The sequence below is a fragment of the Microtus oregoni genome, unplaced genomic scaffold (genome assembly GCF_018167655.1).
Source record: "Microtus oregoni isolate MIOR12 unplaced genomic scaffold, Mior012 000029F_ref0000214, whole genome shotgun sequence".
NCBI classification, from domain to species: domain Eukaryota; kingdom Metazoa; phylum Chordata; class Mammalia; order Rodentia; family Cricetidae; genus Microtus; species Microtus oregoni.
This window is the reverse complement of record NW_024543088.1, coordinates 3,230,504-3,246,774: the sequence shown is the minus strand read 5'-3', so window position 1 is coordinate 3,246,774 and position 16,271 is coordinate 3,230,504. Positions and strand designations below refer to the sequence as shown.

The window sequence follows — 16,271 nt, the reverse complement described above, 5'->3', positions numbered from 1 at the left end:
CTGAGCATTTGTTCATGTTTACCTGTAGTGCTGTGGACTAGCGTCTGTTCTGTTTTGCGTTTTGCTTTGTGGATTGCCTTGTCTTGTTCCGTTTTGTTTTCAAGACAAAGTCTTGCTTGCTACGTAGCGCTGACAGGCCTAGAATTCACTAGAATGACCTTGAATCTGCAGCAATTCTCCTGCCTCTGCTTTTCAAGTACTGGGACTACCTGTGTGAAGCCATCACTCTGGACACCCCCATTTATTTGTTTGTTTGTTTTGAGACAAGAGGTCTTACTTACTGTGTTGCCCAGGCTGGCCTTGAACTTACAGAGATTCACCTGCCTCTGCCTCCAGAGTACTAGGATCAGAGGTGTGCACCACCGTCTGGCCTTATTTCTTACTTTGTGTCAGGTTCTTGCTAAGTTGCCCCAGACTAACCTTGAGTTTCCCTCAGTCTCTCAAGTAGCCAGGATTACTGGCCTGTATCTGCAGAGCACTGCCTGTTTGTGATTCTTTGGTGGGAGGGAGGCAGGTGCTGGAGAATCAAATCCAGGACTTTGTGAATGTCAGGCCAGCATCCAGAGCACTGTCCCTATCCCCATCAGTGTTGTTTTGTTGTTGTTGTCTTTGCTTTTTTTTCTTCCTCAAGACAAGGTCTCTCTGTACAGCCCTGGCTGCCCTGGAACTCGCTCGGTAGACCAGGTTGGCCTTGAACTCACAGAGATCCGCGTGCTTCTGCTGGGATTAAAGGCATATGCCACCACCCCCTGGCTACCTGGTGGTCTTTAATTTAATGTATTAGGTGATGTGGAGAAAAAACATTAGCCCAAAAGGCTGGGGACATGCCTTGCTTCTCTGTCCTCAGACAGACCACAGTTTAGGGTCAGGGACACTGCCTCTTGTGCTCTCCAGTCCCAGGCAGGCGGAAGAAGCTTTGCCTGGCTCCTCAGTGCCCACCTTTCTGGCTCCTCGTGCCTGCCCTACTTTCATTCTTTGCGGGCCCTTAGTTGTCCCTGTTCGTCACCTGTAGCCACCACCCTTTTTGAAGTCACACCACTTTCACCGTGGGCTTCACCGTGGGAGCCCTTTCAGGAGGCTTGAAGGGTCCTCCTTGCAAGAGTGGGCAGCCAGACCTGCCTGGCTTCTGCGTTCAGAGAAGTCAAGTAATCAAATGTGAGGCACACAGCAGAGGCGGGAGGCCCCTGAGATCCACTCATCCAGGGTCCACACTTGACTGAGGTTGTCTGTGCGTAGGGTCCAGGGCCTTCAGTTCAAAGCTGGGTTTAGCCGCAGTTTGATCTCTTAGATAGTGGTCTATTGTGAGTCTGTTTTTTGTTGTTATTTTTTTGTTTTGTTTTGTTTTGCTTTGCTTTTAATCTGTAAAATGAGATAAGAGTGTTGCTTTTGAGGTTTAAATGAGAATAATGGCTCTTCTTGTTTGGTTCCGTCCTGAGTTTGGTTCTGGGGTATTTGAACTTGTATCCAAGCCCTGGATTTCCTGGGCCTCAAGGAAGACTTGAGGTGGCAGGGCTTGGAGGAGGACAGTGGCCACTGTGGGAACTGGTGTTAACCACTCAGCGTTTTGTATTAGGGGGCTGCTGGGTCACGGTGTTTTGTTTTTTTTTTTTCCCCAGGAAAAGAAAATACTAGAAGGAAGTTCCCTGTGGGGGCAGGGTGACAGACTAATCTAGACCTCTCTGTCTTCTCTCCTTAGGCTTCTCCCACCTGCCCAGCGGACTATACCCATCCTACCTCCACCTGAACCACCTGGAGCCCCCCAGCAGCGGGAGCCCCCTCCTCAGCCAGCTGGGTCAGTCCAGCATCTTCGAGACCCAGAAAGGTCAGGAACAGAGCAGGGTGGGGCTGTTGCCTGGCAGGGAGGATCTGGCAGAGTGATTTCCTGGGGGTTCCTCTGGGAATCCTCTGTAGGATTCCAGGTATCTTCCATTGTCTCTTTCTTGTGGCGGGGTCCCTAGATGGAACCCAGGGCCTTGTAGGTGCTTGGAAAAGATTCTACCGCTGAACTGCAACCCCTCCCCCAGCCTCTTCACCAGTATTTCCTTTTCTTTTTTTCTTTTTTTTTTTTTCGAGACAGGGTTTCTCTGTGGTTTTGGAGCCTGTCCTGGAACTAGCTCTTGTAGACAAGGCTGGTCTCGAACTCATAGAGATCCGCCTGCCTCTGCCTCCCAAGTCCTGGGATTAAAGGCATGTGCCACCACCGCCCAGCCACTATTTCCTTTTCTTTTATTGAGACAGGGTTTCTCTGTACAGCCCTGGCTGTCCTGGAACTCACCTGTGGACCAGGCTGGCCTTGAACTCACTGAGATCCCCCCCCCTCCCCAAGTGCTCCCACCGTACCTGACCTTCACCTATATTTTCTTTTTCCTCCATCCCCCTCCTTCCTTTTCCCCTCTCTTCTTCTCTCCCTCCCTCCCACACGCCCTCTGGGTGTAGATCTGCCACATTGGCGGGAGATGTTACGTGCTAAGCCGTTTTACAGTCTTTCCTTCATTCCTTCCTTTCCCTCCCAGTCTTCTCTTCTCTCTCTCCACTCCCTGCCTCCTTTCTTTCTCTTTGCTCACAGCCGGTAGTCCATAGTGGCCTAGACTCTGCTACATAGCTGAGGATGCCCTTAAACTTAGTGGCCACCTGCTTTTACCAGGATTACAGGCGCAGACCTCAAGACGCCCTTTTGAGACACAGTCCCAAAGTCCCCTTGCCCGTCACTGTGTTACACAAAGCCCTTCAAGACAGGGCTTCTCTGTGTAACAGTCCTGGCTGTCCTGAAACTTTTTGTATTTGAGGGCTGGCCTTAAACTCACAGAGATCCACCTGCCTCTGCCTCCCAAGTGCTGGGATTAAGGCAAGTGCCACCACCGCCCGGTTTGCCCACAGCCTCCTGATAAGCTCTGGACAGTTCTGAAAGCAACCTTGGGCTCCTCTCCCTTTAGAAATGAGGAAACAGGCCCGGGAGGATGAGATGGCTGAAGCCAGGTTTCTGCTCATCTTCCAGGCATGCCTGGCCCTTCCCTCTGAAAGATCAGGTCCCTTACACATTGTCTCTCAGGGGTGCCATGCTCTCTTGGTTGAGGGGAAGGAATCTTGGGGCTTGGAGTGGGCGAGGATCCTGGCTCACTGTGTCTGTTTCTCCCTAGATGGCTTCTACCTGTCTGCGCCTGGGACCTTACACTCTCACTCATCCTCCTCCAGAACTCCCGGTGGCCACTCCTCGGGTGGCCCTGCCAAAGGCTCCTCCCGGGAAGGTGCAGGGAAGGACCGCTCAGGCCGCGGTGGAGACCCCCCTCCGTTGTTCGGCAAGAAAGACCCTCGGGCACGGGAGGAGGTGACCGTGCCTCGTGGGGTGGTGGACTTGACCCAGGAGGCCCGAGCCGAGGGCCGCCAGGACCGTGGGCCCTCACGCCTGGCTGAGCGCCTGTCACCCTTTTTGGCAGAGGCCAAAGCCAAGGGCTCTTTGCAGCCATCCGCCCTGAGCCTCTGCAATGGAGCGGTGGACGCGGGGCTGGTGGCCGAATTGAGCCGTGGAGGTGCCAAGGAGGTAGCCAGGCAGGAGGAGAGTGCCCGGCTGCTGCGGCGGGCTGAAGCTCTGCTGCCCACGGCCAGACCCTGTGGGTCCCCACTGCCACCGCCACCGCCATTGCCCCCCAAGGGTCCCCCTGCACCCCCTTCCTCGACACCTGCTGGTGTCTATACCGTGTTCCGTGAACCAGGCCGTGAGCACCGTGTGGTGGCACCCACCTTTGTGCCTTCTGTGGAGGCCTTTGATGAGCGTGTGGGACCCATCCAGATAGCATCCCAGGCTCGCGATGCCAGGGCCAGAGAGCGCGAGCCAGGCCGTCCTGGGGTCCTGCAGGGTCCCCCTGGATCTCCACGACTGGAGCGACCAGAGGTCCTGCGGGAGAAGAGTTCTGTCATCCGCTCCCTCAAGCGTCCACCTCCATCCGAGGGACCTCCAGCCCGCTCCTCCCGGTCCTCCCCGGATGCTCGCACCTACCTGCCCCCCAAGGACCTACTCAAGCCTGAGGCCGATCCAAGACCTTGTGAGCGTGCACCCAGAGGCTCCAGCTCCTCTGCTGCCCAGCAGGCTGCCAAGTTCTTTGGCCTGGAACCATCCCGACCCCCTGTGCCGGAACACAAGTGGAAACCCTTTGAACTGGGCAACTTTGCCACCACGCAGATGGCTGTCCTGGCTGCCCAGCACCACCATGCCAGCCGAGTCGAAGAGGAAGCAGCTGTTGCCACAGCATCCAAAAAGGCCTACCTGGACCCTGGGGGTGCAATGCCCCGTGCCTCGGCCACTTGTGGCAGGCCTGGTGCTGACCTCCACCCGGCAGCCCACGGACCCGGAGAGGCCTCTGCCATGCAGAGCCTCATCAAATACAGTGGTAGTTTTGCTCGGGAGGCCGTGGCTGTGCGCCCTGGTGGCGGTGGGAAGAAGAGCCCTTTCGGAGGCCTGGGTACCATGAAACCTGAACCTACACCCACATCTGCGGGTCCCCCCAGAGCCCAGGCCCGACTTACACACCCTGGGGTTCCTACAGCTGGAGGGGGCCGGCAGCTGAAACGGGACCCCGAGAGACCTGAGAGCGCCAAGACCTTCGGGCGGGAGGGCTCCGCCCAGGGGGAGGCTGAGGTGAGACACCCGCCTGTGGGCATTGCCGTGGCTGTGGCACGACAGAAGGACAGTGGGAGCAGTAGCCGCCTGGGGCCTGGGCTGGCAGACCAGGAGCGCTCACTGTCCCTGAACAATGTCAAAGGTAGGTGCTGGGTTCCGTTTCTGTTTTGTTTTAGCAGTATTGGGGGGTGCTCTGCCACTGAGTTATGTCCTGCCCCTTCTGTTATCTTTAGGGGGGCAGTCTGGTAGAGACTCCAGCTCACTTTGTTGTCAAGAGTGATCTTGAACTTTTGATCCGCTGGCCTCCACTCCCTGAGTGCTGGGCCATCGGCGTGGGTACCATGACACTGGTCATGCAGGGCTGTGATGGTCCACTCCCTGAGTGCTGGGCCATCGGCATGGGCATCATGACATTGGTTCATGCTGGGCTGTGATGGACCCCGGGGCTCACTGCACAATATGCTAGCATTCTAGTGATTGATTGACTGCCCCAGCCCCCATTTCTCATTAAGTTACTCAGACTTGTGTTTGATCTGTAGCCTAGACGGGCTTTGGGTTTGTAGTAGTTGGGATTGGGATTACTCTTGTGGGTACAGTGCTGTGCGCCAATGTGGAGGTCACAGGGACAACTTGGATGCTCTTTTTACCTTCTGCTGTGAGACAGGCTCTCTCGTTTACCTGTATTGTGTATGTGTGTACATGCATGTTGAGTGCACCACAACGCACATATGGAGGCCAGAGGACGAGTTGTCAGAAATAGTTGGTCTTCCTTGTGGGTTCTGGTGCTGGAACTCGGATCTTCAGGCTTGGCAGCAGGTGACTTTACCCACTGAGTCACCTCGCCGGCCCAAGAAAGTTTCTCTTGTGGGGCTGCGGAATCAGGCTAGCTGGTCCCAGATCTGCCACGGCTTCTCTTCTCCACTTCCCATCTGGCGAGAGGGGCTCTAGGATCACAGCCCTGAGCTATCACACTCAGCTTTCCATGCTTCTGGGGGATCCAAACTCACGTCCTCACACTTGTACTGAGTCATCTCCCTAGTCCCTAAATCTTGGTTCTGTCTGCCTCACTGTCTCACCTGGTTTTCTGTCCCCCCCCCTCCCCTTTTTAATAAAAGAGAGTCAGGGTTTCACAGTGTGGCCCTGACCAGGCTGGCTTTGAACTCATGGAGGTTCATTTGCCACTGCCTGTGGAGTTCTGGCATTTAAGGCATGCCTCCGCACTCCTGGCTGGTGTCTTACTCTTTCCCCCCAGGCCCCCCTTCTTTACACCACCACCGCTCCCTCCCAGTATTGCTTGCCCATCGTGGCTGCCATTGAAACTGTGATTGCCTTCCCCATTATCCGTGTAGACGTGTAGAATGCGGGAGAGGAGAACGAAGAAAAAGACCATTATGTTTTCCCAGCACCTCAAACACTTTCCTGACTTTGCCTGAATTCATTTTCCCGTGCAATTTGTGTCCACCCGCAGAGTGGCTAGTGCGGCACAGTCTTGGTGCTGTGCGTTGTTCCCGCATCACAGTGAGGGTTGTTTCTCCCGAGGTGGCGGACTCTTTACAAGTAGCATTTTTTTTTTTTACGGCCTTTAATATTCCGTGGAGAGCACGTGCCAGCAGGTACCATAGTTAGGTTTCCGGTCCCCGGTGGGCATTTTACGTTTTCGCCTGCTCTCTTTTGTCTCGAGAGTGCTGTGTGGAATATTTCTGCACGTAGTACCTCTGTGCTGTTTTGAGTCCCTTTGTTCTGTCCTAGAGATTCCTAGGAATAGACTAACCTCAAGTCCCCCATTCTGAGTCCTCCAGTGGGGTAGAGCCGGGCGTTGCCTTGTTCAGTACCTCTGGTGTCCAGTCAGCATGGGGCTTGGAGCATAGCAGGTGCTGGGCAAGCAGGTCAATGAGTGAGTGTTTCTCAAGTCGAGTGGCTTCCCGACAGACCCCAGTGAGTCTTTTTAGTGAAGTAACGTGCATGCATGTGTGTGTGTGTGTGTGTGTGTGAAAGAGAGAGAGATCGTGTGTGAGAGATCATGTGTGCGTGTGAGAGAGATTGTGTGTGTGTGAGTGAGCGAGATTGTGTGTGTGAGAGATCTTGTGTGCATGAGAGAGAGAGAGAGAGATCATGTGTGTGTGTGAGTGAGCGAGATTGTGTGTGTGAGAGATCGTGTGTGCATGAGAGAGATCGTGTGTGTGTGTGTGAGTGAGACATGAGACAGATCTTGTGTGTGTGTGAGTGAGAGAGAGATCATGTGTGTATGTGTGTGTGTTAGTGAGAGAGATCGTGTGTGTGAGTGAGACAGATCTTGTGTGCGTGTGTGTGTGTGTGTGTGTGTGTGTGTGTGTGAGAGAGAGAGAGAGAGAGAGATCATGTGTGTGCTGGTGCCTACAGATGTGAGAAGGTGTCATCATACCGCTTATACCTGATGAGTCATCCTGCCAAACCCCTGATTGTGTGTGTGCGCGCATGTCCGTGCATGTGTGCGCGAATGTGTGTGAACATGTGCTTGATGGAGATCAGAGAATAACGTCCTCAAATTGATTCTTTCCTTCCATCCTGGGTTCAGGGGATCAAATTCAGGTCACCAGGCCTGTGCATCAAGCAATTTTGTCCCCTGGATCGTCTCCCGTAGTTTTTTTTTTTTTTTTTTTTTTTTTTTTGCCACTTCTATTTTCTTATTTATTTATTTGTGTGAGTTTGTGTTTGGTTTCGTGTGAGTATGTGGGCGTGTGTGTGCAATGTTGCACATTTTAAGGTCAGAGTACAATCTTGGGTGTTTGTGACTGTGTACTTCCAGGTGGGCTCTGAGCTCTGAGGGACTCCCTAGTCTCCCTTCTGTCTCGCTGTAGGAGCTCTGGCATAAGGTCATCCATGTGTTTTGGGTGTCTGAACCTCTGTCCTTGCACTTGCACGGTGAGCACTGTATCTGTTGACCCATCTCTCTGCCCCTCCTTTTTTGTCTTTGAGACAAGGTCTGTTAATAGTCGAGGCCAAGGCCAAACTAGCATCCCACCTGTAACCCCCTGCCTCAGCCTCCCTCACAGGTGTATATGTAAGGCCAAACTAGCATCCCACCTGTAATCCTCCTGCCTCAGCCTCCCTCACAAACTAGCATACCACCTGTAACCCCCTGCCTCAGCCTCCTTCACAGGTGTTAGCCACCACACTGGGCTCATTTCATCTGTAGTGAGAGGTTGGATCTTTTTCTGGGATTTAGCATATTGGTTTGTATTTGAGTCCTCATGTATTCTGGAGAGCCGTCTTCAGTGTGTGTTTTGAACTCTGCACTCTGTCAGCTAAGGGCAGAGCCTGCTGCTGTGCTAAGGTCCTGTGGTTCAGGCCTCAAAGGTACACAAGTGAGGCCTTGGTAGGCCGAGTGAAGGCCGGGAAAAGTTCATGTCCAGCTGATCCGCCCTTGTGTGACATCTCAAGGCCGGCATTGTCTCTTGTTCCTAGCTTCTTCTCTTGGACCACAGTCCAGGACCACCCACGACAAGGGCCAGCTTCCAGTCTAGACACCCATAGCTGTCCTGAGACCTGGTGTACATATTGCCTGTCATCCTGTGGGTTCTTCCCCTGCCTTGCCTGCCTCCCGTTGCCTTCTGGGTTCTTTAGAATTCGTAAGTCGCTCGCTTTATGGCTTCTCCCTGGGCTAAGTTCAGCCCTACTTCCCAGACAGTCCAGCAAGGCCCAGGGTTCTGTGCTACTCATTTGTATGCCCCTGTGATTCAGGTTTCAGGGCCTCAGCCTGCCTCGGCTCTGGGGTCCTGGGCCTGGGTCTTTCTCCCACCACTATTTTTATTTTTAGAGATGGGGTTTCACTGTGTGGCTGTGATGAGGAACTCATTATATAGCCCAGGATGGCCTTGAACTCACAGAGACCCTCCTGCACCACCACACTCAGCTGCAGGCAGTATATTTCCATCACCCAGTGCTCAACTGGTCCTTGCTGTCTTCCTGTGTGTGCCTGGCGAGTCCCCGAATGTCCCTGTGTCTTTGGAGACCATCTGAACCTTTGGACTTGGAATCCGATGTGGTCCTTGTCTGCCGTCTGTGTACTCTTCCAGCATAGAGGTCTCAGTGGTGCTTAGTGGATGTCTGCTGACTTGACTGAATGCCGTCTTGCTCCCTCTTGCTCTGGGCAGAGACACCTAGCCAAGGAAGGCAGTCCTCTGATAATGGAGGGGGGGGGCATTGCAGCAGCACCTGCTTATTTTGGGATAGGCGATAGTAGACAAGTCTTCTTCCCTTCTGTGACATGGTAGGGTACTCCTTGTGTGTAGGGTGGCTTATGACTTACTGTCCGAAAAACCTGTGACTACAAGGGTTGTATGTATGTGTGTGTGTGTGTGTGTAGGAAGAGGATGTGGCTGGAATTTGGACTGGAGAAGTTGTCTCTGCTTTCTTTAACTGCTGGGAATGAAAACCACTGTCTCATGAATACTACCTACTTACTAACTCAGCCACACACCCCCATGGACTCGAGGCAGGTGCTCTACCACTGAGCCACACCCCAGCCCCTCACTGGGGGATTCTAGGCAGGGGCTCTACCACTGAGCCACACCCGAGCCCCTCACTGGGGGATTCTAGGCAGGTGTTCTGTTGAGATCTTCTTTTCTGTTCCCTCTCTTGCTTACCCCCTTTGACTCCTCTTGGCCTCCACCATTTCTTTGCAGGGTCCTGCTCCAGGGTGTTCACAGGTGCCTTTCCTTCTGCATAGCTCACTCTTCTCCCAGAAATCTGTTCTTCCTGGCATCTGCTGTTTGTCGACTGCATTTCCCTCTGTGGAATTATTTTGTAGAGAAGAAGTGGACAGCCGTGGGTGGCACTGTTGGAACCCAAGCAGTTGCAATGCATACACCCGGGAGCAGGTCATGGGACAGTGACCCAGCCACAGGTAGAACAGCCGCCCTGCGCTAGGTTCAGCGAGAGAGATGAGAAGTGAGGGACGTGCTGGCAGAGAGGGAGGGGGCAGGATGGCTTGTTCCTTCCTAGACGAGATGTCAATTGAAGTTGAGGTTACATTGAGTAATTCAGTGGAGGGAACAGAGTGTCCCTAAGATGGGGGAAGGCTGCATTTGATTGACATGCAGAGACAGAGACTGGCAGCTTGCGGGGTGGGGGTGGGGGGTTGGTGTGGGGGTGGGGGGTTGGGGGCGATGACGACTCCTGGACCCCATGGTGTTGGCCCAGGGCAGGGGCTTGGCTCTGTGGGGTGACTGGACAGAGTGAACTGTGAACCGTAGGTAGCTACAGAGTCACATGGGTAGGGGTGGAGCACCTCAGAGCATGGGGTCAGGTGTGACGGTCATGTCACATTTCTTTGGGAGCCAGCCAGTTTGCAGAGAGTGGCCTGGAGCTCTGCCTAGTGGCCTTGGGCATAGAGGCTGTTGTGTTGGTGTCTAGTGGCAGGTGACACTTGGGACAGGAAGTAACCCAGGGCAATTCAGTCACCGTGTACAGAAGACTCGTGGCCCCGAGCCTAGGCTACACTCCAGGCACCTCCCCTTTCTGGGGCCCTAGCAGCAAAGGCCATACCACAGCTGGTCTCAGACACAGAGACCAGTGGCACGTGCCCTTCCCAGATGGCTGAGCCCTTGGGAGCGTGTGAACCTGGTTGACGTGGCGTCTCCCCTGGGACAAGGAAGCATGAGCTCAGGCTCTGATTTCCAGGCACAGCTGTGGAACTCTGGGTGGCTTCTCTGAGCTCTGTGATGCCTCAAACCTGCCGTTCCCTTCCGAGCTACATGGTTCCTGGGCACAGCCACTTCTAGTTCTGCTATTGGGCTGTGTGTGTGTGTGTCTGTCTCTCAGTCTGTCAGTTGGCCAAAGGTGTCTTCCTCATTTGCATGCACCTTAAAAAAAATAAGATTTCTCTTAAGGGCTAGGATTAAAGGTGTGAGCCAGCGTTGCCTGGCTGGTGCTCAGTTTTTAAATATGGGCTCTAGGGATTCAAACTCAGGTCTTCATTTTCGCAGCAACCACCTCACCAGCCCAGCCATCTCCCCAGCACCTGGCTGGTCCTGTCACTCTTGCTGTTACTCTGCTCGGCGGGGGAGGGGCCGCTCTAGTTATTTCGCCAGCGGTCCTGGTCGCAGTGATGGGATACCCAACGTTTACTTAAGGAAGGAAGGAGGCAGGCGTTGATTTTGGCTCGCAGAGTGAGCATGCAGTCCATTATGGTGGGGCAGGCGTGGTGGCAGGAGCATGAGGCATACGGTCACGTTGATCGCAGCCAGGAAGCAGAGAGAACTGAGGGCTGGGGCTCAGCTCGCTTTACCTGTGGATGTATGCACGCGTGTCTGCGTGCACGTGTGTGTTCAGGTGCATGTGCTGTGTGCTCGTGTGGAGACCAGAAGAGGGCGTCCTCCATCCCTCTCTCACACTGTCTTTGAAGCAAGGTCTCTCTCTCTCTCTCTCCCTCCCTCCCTCCCTCCCTCCCTCCCCATCTTGGCTCACCTGACAGCCAGACAGCCTCATTAATCCTCCAGTCTCTAGTCCCTTGGAGCTGTGGTTACAGGTGTGTGCAAGACACCTGGGTGGTTTCAAGACAGGGTTTCTCTGTAGCTTTGGAGCCTGTCCTGGAACTAGCTCTTGTAGACCAGGCTGGCCTCGAACTCACAGAGATCCACCAGCCTCTGCCTCCTCAGTGCTGGGATTAAAGGTGCACGCCACCACCGCCTGGAACACTTTTCTTAAAAAAAAAATTTTTTTTTACATTTATTTATCTATTTTGTGTGTATGAACACACATGTCAAGGTCAGAGGACTGCTTTCAGGAATCTATTTTCTCCTTCTGCCGTGTAAGTCCCGAAGATCGAGCTCGGACTGTCAGGCTGGCCTGTGTTTCCCACTGAGCCGTCCCCTGGCCAGCCTGAGTCTGCAACCCAGAGCATTGTTCTTCTGACTTCTCGTGAAACCTCTTAGGAAGCCCCTCCCAGACATGCCCAGGCCTTTGCCTGCTGGGCGATTCTCGATCCTGGCACATTGACCGTATTAACCATCACAGGAGGGCTCTGGTTAGTGCTAGTGAGAGAACTCCTTGGCCTCAGAGGCAAGGAGTACCCTGGCTGGGTCTCTCTCCCCGTCTGCAGGTGGCATTGCTCCAGCTTCCTGCTTCCCTTCCCTGCCCTTCTTTACCCGCCCATCCAGTCACTTTGTCCTGGTGACAGCAAAGAGCTTGGTGAATGTTTCTGTAGACCGTGGCTCTGGAGAAAAAGGTCCTTCGGGTGGCCAGGGGACACCTCCCTCCCCCGTCCCACCTCTGTCCTCTTACCACTGAAAATTGATCAGGCTGTTCTAGCGTTGGACTTGGGTATTCTAGGCAGCCCTGAGGTTCACTCCGGGTAGACTTGCTGGCTCTACTCCATCTGCCTCTAGGGACTGGCCTGTCCAGTGCTAAGCTGTTCGGCTGTCTGTAACCTGACTGGTCCTTGGATGTCTGAGCTCTCATAGCTGTACTCTGTCCAGCCGCTGTTCTGTGCTCTGGGTGGCTGCATCCCCATCTTTCTGGGGAAACCAGAGGGTGTGTGGTCTCTTCAGGACCCTGAGGCTTTAGGGGTGCAGGAATGTAGCTGAGGTGTAGGAGCTGAGTTCTGCAGCTCAGGTGGACCCTTGACCTATGAGGACGAGTTGCACATGGCCTACTCTATACTCTAGACCCCGTGTTGGGGGTCTGTGTCACCTGAGACATTGCTGGACTGGGCCAGGGATGGCTACTTGGATTGTGTCATCACGTGACCAGTTTTATTTGTTGATTTACCTAGACAGAGGCTCGTGTAGCCCAGATTGCCTTCAAGGATAGCCTTGAACTTAAAATCCTCTTCTTCTGTGTAAGTCATACCTGATAGCCCCCCATGGGGCGGGGATAGAACCCAGGGCTGCTAGGCAGCAGTTTGCCGGCTGAGCCACATTCCAGCCTCTTCTTGAAACCACTTGTTTATTGTGTGTGCGCGTGCATGTGTATACGTGCATATGCGTGCGTATACGTGTGTGTGTGTGTGTGTGTGTAGGCGTGTGTGGGCGTGTGTGGGCATGGGCATGTCACCCTAGGTGTGTCAAGGTCAGAAGGCAGTATGTGGGAGCTGGTTCCCCTACTTTTCACCATGTGGGTTCTGGGGATTGAACTCAGATCATCAAACTTGGCAACAAGCTCCTTTTACCTGTTGGCCGCCCCATCTTTCTTCTTCTTCTTCTTCTTCTTCTTCTTCTTCTTCTTCTTCTTCTTCTTCCTCCTCCTCTTCCTCCTCCTCCTCCTCCTCCTCCTCCTCCTCCTCCTCCTCCTCCATCGCTTTTTCAAGACAAGGTTTCATTTTATACTGTTGGCTGTCCTGGAACTCGCCTGTAGACCAGGCTGGCCTTTAAACTCTCAGAGATCCACCCACCTCTGTTTCCCTAGGGCTGGGATTAAAGACGTGCACCACCACCGCCCTTTAAATACATATGTCTGGGTGGAGAGGTGGGTTAAGAGGGCTTTCTGTTGTGCAGGACCCAAGTTCAGTTCCCAGCTTGCAATCATGTGAAACTCCAGACACCCTCATCTGATCTCCTGGAGCACCAGGCAGGCATGGACGTAGTATATGTACCTACATACAGTCAAACACTTGTATGCATAAAATAAAAATGAAAAAGAGATTTGTTTTGTGTGTTCATATGTATGTATAGGCATGGACATACCAACATGCCGATGTGTACACATGGAGGTCGGAGGGGTCAGTCTGTAGAAGTCCGTTCTCTCTACTTTGTGGATTTAGGGGATTGAACTCTGGTCTTCAGGCTTGGCAGGAAGTAGTAACTTGATCCACTGAGCCTCCTTTCCACCTTTTTTAAGAAATAGGATCTTAGCCAGATGGTGGTGGTGCACGCCTTTAATCCCAGCACTCGGGAGGCGGGCAGATTTCTGAGTTAGAGGCCAGCATGGTCTACAGAGCTAGTTCCAGGACAGGTTCCAAAGCTACAGAGAAACCCTGTCTCAAACAGTAAACAAACAAGCCAACAAAAAGAAATAGGATCTTACTCTGAAATTCCTGGAACTTGATATGTAACCCAGGCTGGCTTTGTACTCACATCTGTCCTCCTGCCTCAACCCAGTGTTGGGATCACAGGTGTGTGCTGCCATGCCCAGTTGTTTTTTTTTTTTTTTTTTAAATATTTATTTATTTATTATGTATACAATATTCTGTCTGTGTGTATGTCTGCAGGCCAGAAGAGGGCACCAGACCTCATTACAGATGGTTGTGAGCCACCATGTGGTTGCTGGGAGTTGAACTCAGGACCTTTGGAAGACCAGGCAATGCTCTTAACCACTGAGCCATCTCTCCAGCCCCCAGTTGTTTTATTTTATTTTATTTTTTTAATTTTCATGCCTATGTATTTGGAGACAGGGTTTCTCTGTGTAGCCCTGGCTGTCCTGGAACTTGTTCTGCTGACCAGGCTGATCTACCTGTCTCTCTGCCTCTTGAGTCCTGGGATCAAAGGAGACTGCTACCATGCTGGGTTTGTTAGATTTTATTGTGTTTGAACTTGTATCTGCTGGTGTTATTCCCACCACAGCTGTCATATGAGTAACAGGCAGGCTCCTGGGGTGCGAGGGACAGGATGGGAAGTTCCTGGGCCAGAGACTCCTTAGTGGGGTCCCGGATCATAAGGATCTATGTTGCTGGAAGGTTCTGTTGCATGTCCAAGGGGAGGGCAGCGGTGGGGAAAGATACAGTGAGAATCTGGAGGCTGCTGGTGGGGGACTCACTGTCACCTTGGGCCCCCAGGGCATGGCCGCACTGATGATGACTGTGATCGAACCAGACACCGGGAGGACCGGCTGCTAGGGACACGGTTGGACCGGGACCAGGAGAAGTTGCTCCGGTGAGGGCTTGGGGGACCTGAGGGTGGGGGCAGGGTGATAAGAGACCTCTAAGTCTCACCATGGTCCTTGAGAGCCAGGCCACCATGGGCAGAGCCTTGGCTGTCCCCAGGCTCATCCTGTCTGCTCCTTGGGCTGTGTCCCCCCTCCCCCCATTCCTGGGCCACCAGCTGTTCCCACACCTCTGTTCCCCTTTGCAGAGAAAGCAAGGAGCTGGCTGATCTGGCCCGACTACACCCCACCAGCTGTGCTCCTAACGGTCTGAACCCCAACCTCATGGTGACTGGGGGCCCGACGCTGGCAGGCTCAGGACGCTGGTCTGCTGACCCCGCAGCTCACTTGGCCGCGCACCCTTGGCTGCCTCGCTCGGGCAGCACATCCATGTGGCTTGCTGGACACCCTTACGGTGAGTGTCGCTTCATGGGGGTTTTTCTCCTCGGGGTTCTTTGGGATTCTCAGTGGAGATCAGGGACCGTGGGCTGTTGTGGGTTTGGAACCTTCTGACATTGATGTGAACTTGGGTTTCTCCCCCCAGGCCTCGGACCCCCCTCTCTACACCAGGGCATGGCCCCCGCCTTCCCACCCGGCTTAGGGGGCTCCTTGTCATCGGCTTACCAGTTCGTCAGGGATCCCCAGTCTGGCCAGCTAGTGGTTATCCCTAGCGATCACCTGCCTCATTTTGGTAAGTGACTCCTATGTCACAGCCAGGTGCTGACCTCTCATGGGGCTGGGACCGCTCTGCATCTGGGGTGGGGACAAGGGGGCCCAAGAAAGCTGACCTCAGTCCTGTCCAGAGACAGATCCTGGCAACTCCGTGAGATTCAGTTAGGGTCATCTGTGGGGCCTGGGTGTCCCTGTCCCTTCTGGGGCCCACTCTGCAGACCATGGATTGGGGTCCCCATGGTGGCTTTGGTATCATCCTGCAGGTTGGCTTGCTCCAACCGTGACCTTTGAGGACTTTTTTTTTTTTTTTTTTTTTTTTTTTTGGTTTTTCGAGACAGGGTTTCTCTGTGGCTTTGGAGCCTGTCCTGGAACTAGCTCTGTAGACGAGGCTGGTCTCGAACTCACAGAGATCCGCCTGCCTCTGCCTCCCGAGTGCTGGGATTAAAGGCGTGCGCCACCATCGCCCGGCTCTTTGAGGACTTTCTATCTACTTGGGGATTTGGTTGAGGGGTGGGCATCTGTACATGGGGAACAGTATTCCAGGCCAAGGAAGCAGCAGGAGCCACAGCTCTGGTGTTGCCTGGCTGTCTGCACTGGACCTCGGCATCTCCCTCTAGATATGGGATGAGAGCCCACACAGGAGCTGGGACCGTAGGTGCAGCGCCCCCATTGTCTGTCTTCACAGCTGAGCTGATGGAGCGAGCGGCAGTGCCTCCTCTCTGGCCGGCTCTGTACCCGCCAGGCCGCAGCCCCCTGCACCACGCCCAGCAGCTGCAGCTCTTCTCCCAGCAGCACTTTCTGCGGCAGCAAGAGCTGCTGTACCTGCAACAACAGGCTGCCCAGGCCCTGGAGCTTCAGCGGAGTGCACAGCTGGTGGTGAGTCCTGGCCCCGCAGTGAGAGAAGAGAGTGGCGGTCAGGGAGGGCTGCCTGGAGGAGGCAGCATCCGACTGAACAGAGGAACAAAGGGAAGGTTGGGCAGGAAAGCTAAGGTGTGGTGGATGGCACCTGCTAGGGACAGGACCCAGTGAGCAGTGGAAAAAAACATGACAGAGGAGAGCTGTGGATCGGAGGCGTTGCAACTGAATACCCAAGGGATCTTAGAGGGATCTCTCCTGCCTCTCTGTCTCCAGGCAGGAGCTGCTCTGG

The 16,271-nt window shown here is 54.0% G+C and overlaps 1 protein-coding gene across 7 annotated transcripts in view; it reads left to right on the top strand.

Annotated features, from left to right (window-relative positions):
• The window catches only part of LOC121464752 (trinucleotide repeat-containing gene 18 protein-like), a 92,971-nt gene that overhangs the window by 26,372 nt on the left and 50,328 nt on the right, over positions 1–16,271 (top strand). For all 7 annotated transcript variants that reach the window (XM_041677807.1, XM_041677805.1, XM_041677803.1 and 4 more), the window contains 6 exons: positions 1,697–1,822; positions 3,138–4,757; positions 14,367–14,463; positions 14,662–14,867; positions 14,997–15,143; positions 15,810–16,000. In XM_041677807.1, the coding sequence (XP_041533741.1) occupies positions 1,697–1,822; positions 3,138–4,757; positions 14,367–14,463; positions 14,662–14,867; positions 14,997–15,143; positions 15,810–16,000 (2,387 nt within the window). The remainder of the gene's footprint in view (positions 1–1,696; positions 1,823–3,137; positions 4,758–14,366; positions 14,464–14,661; positions 14,868–14,996; positions 15,144–15,809; positions 16,001–16,271) is intronic.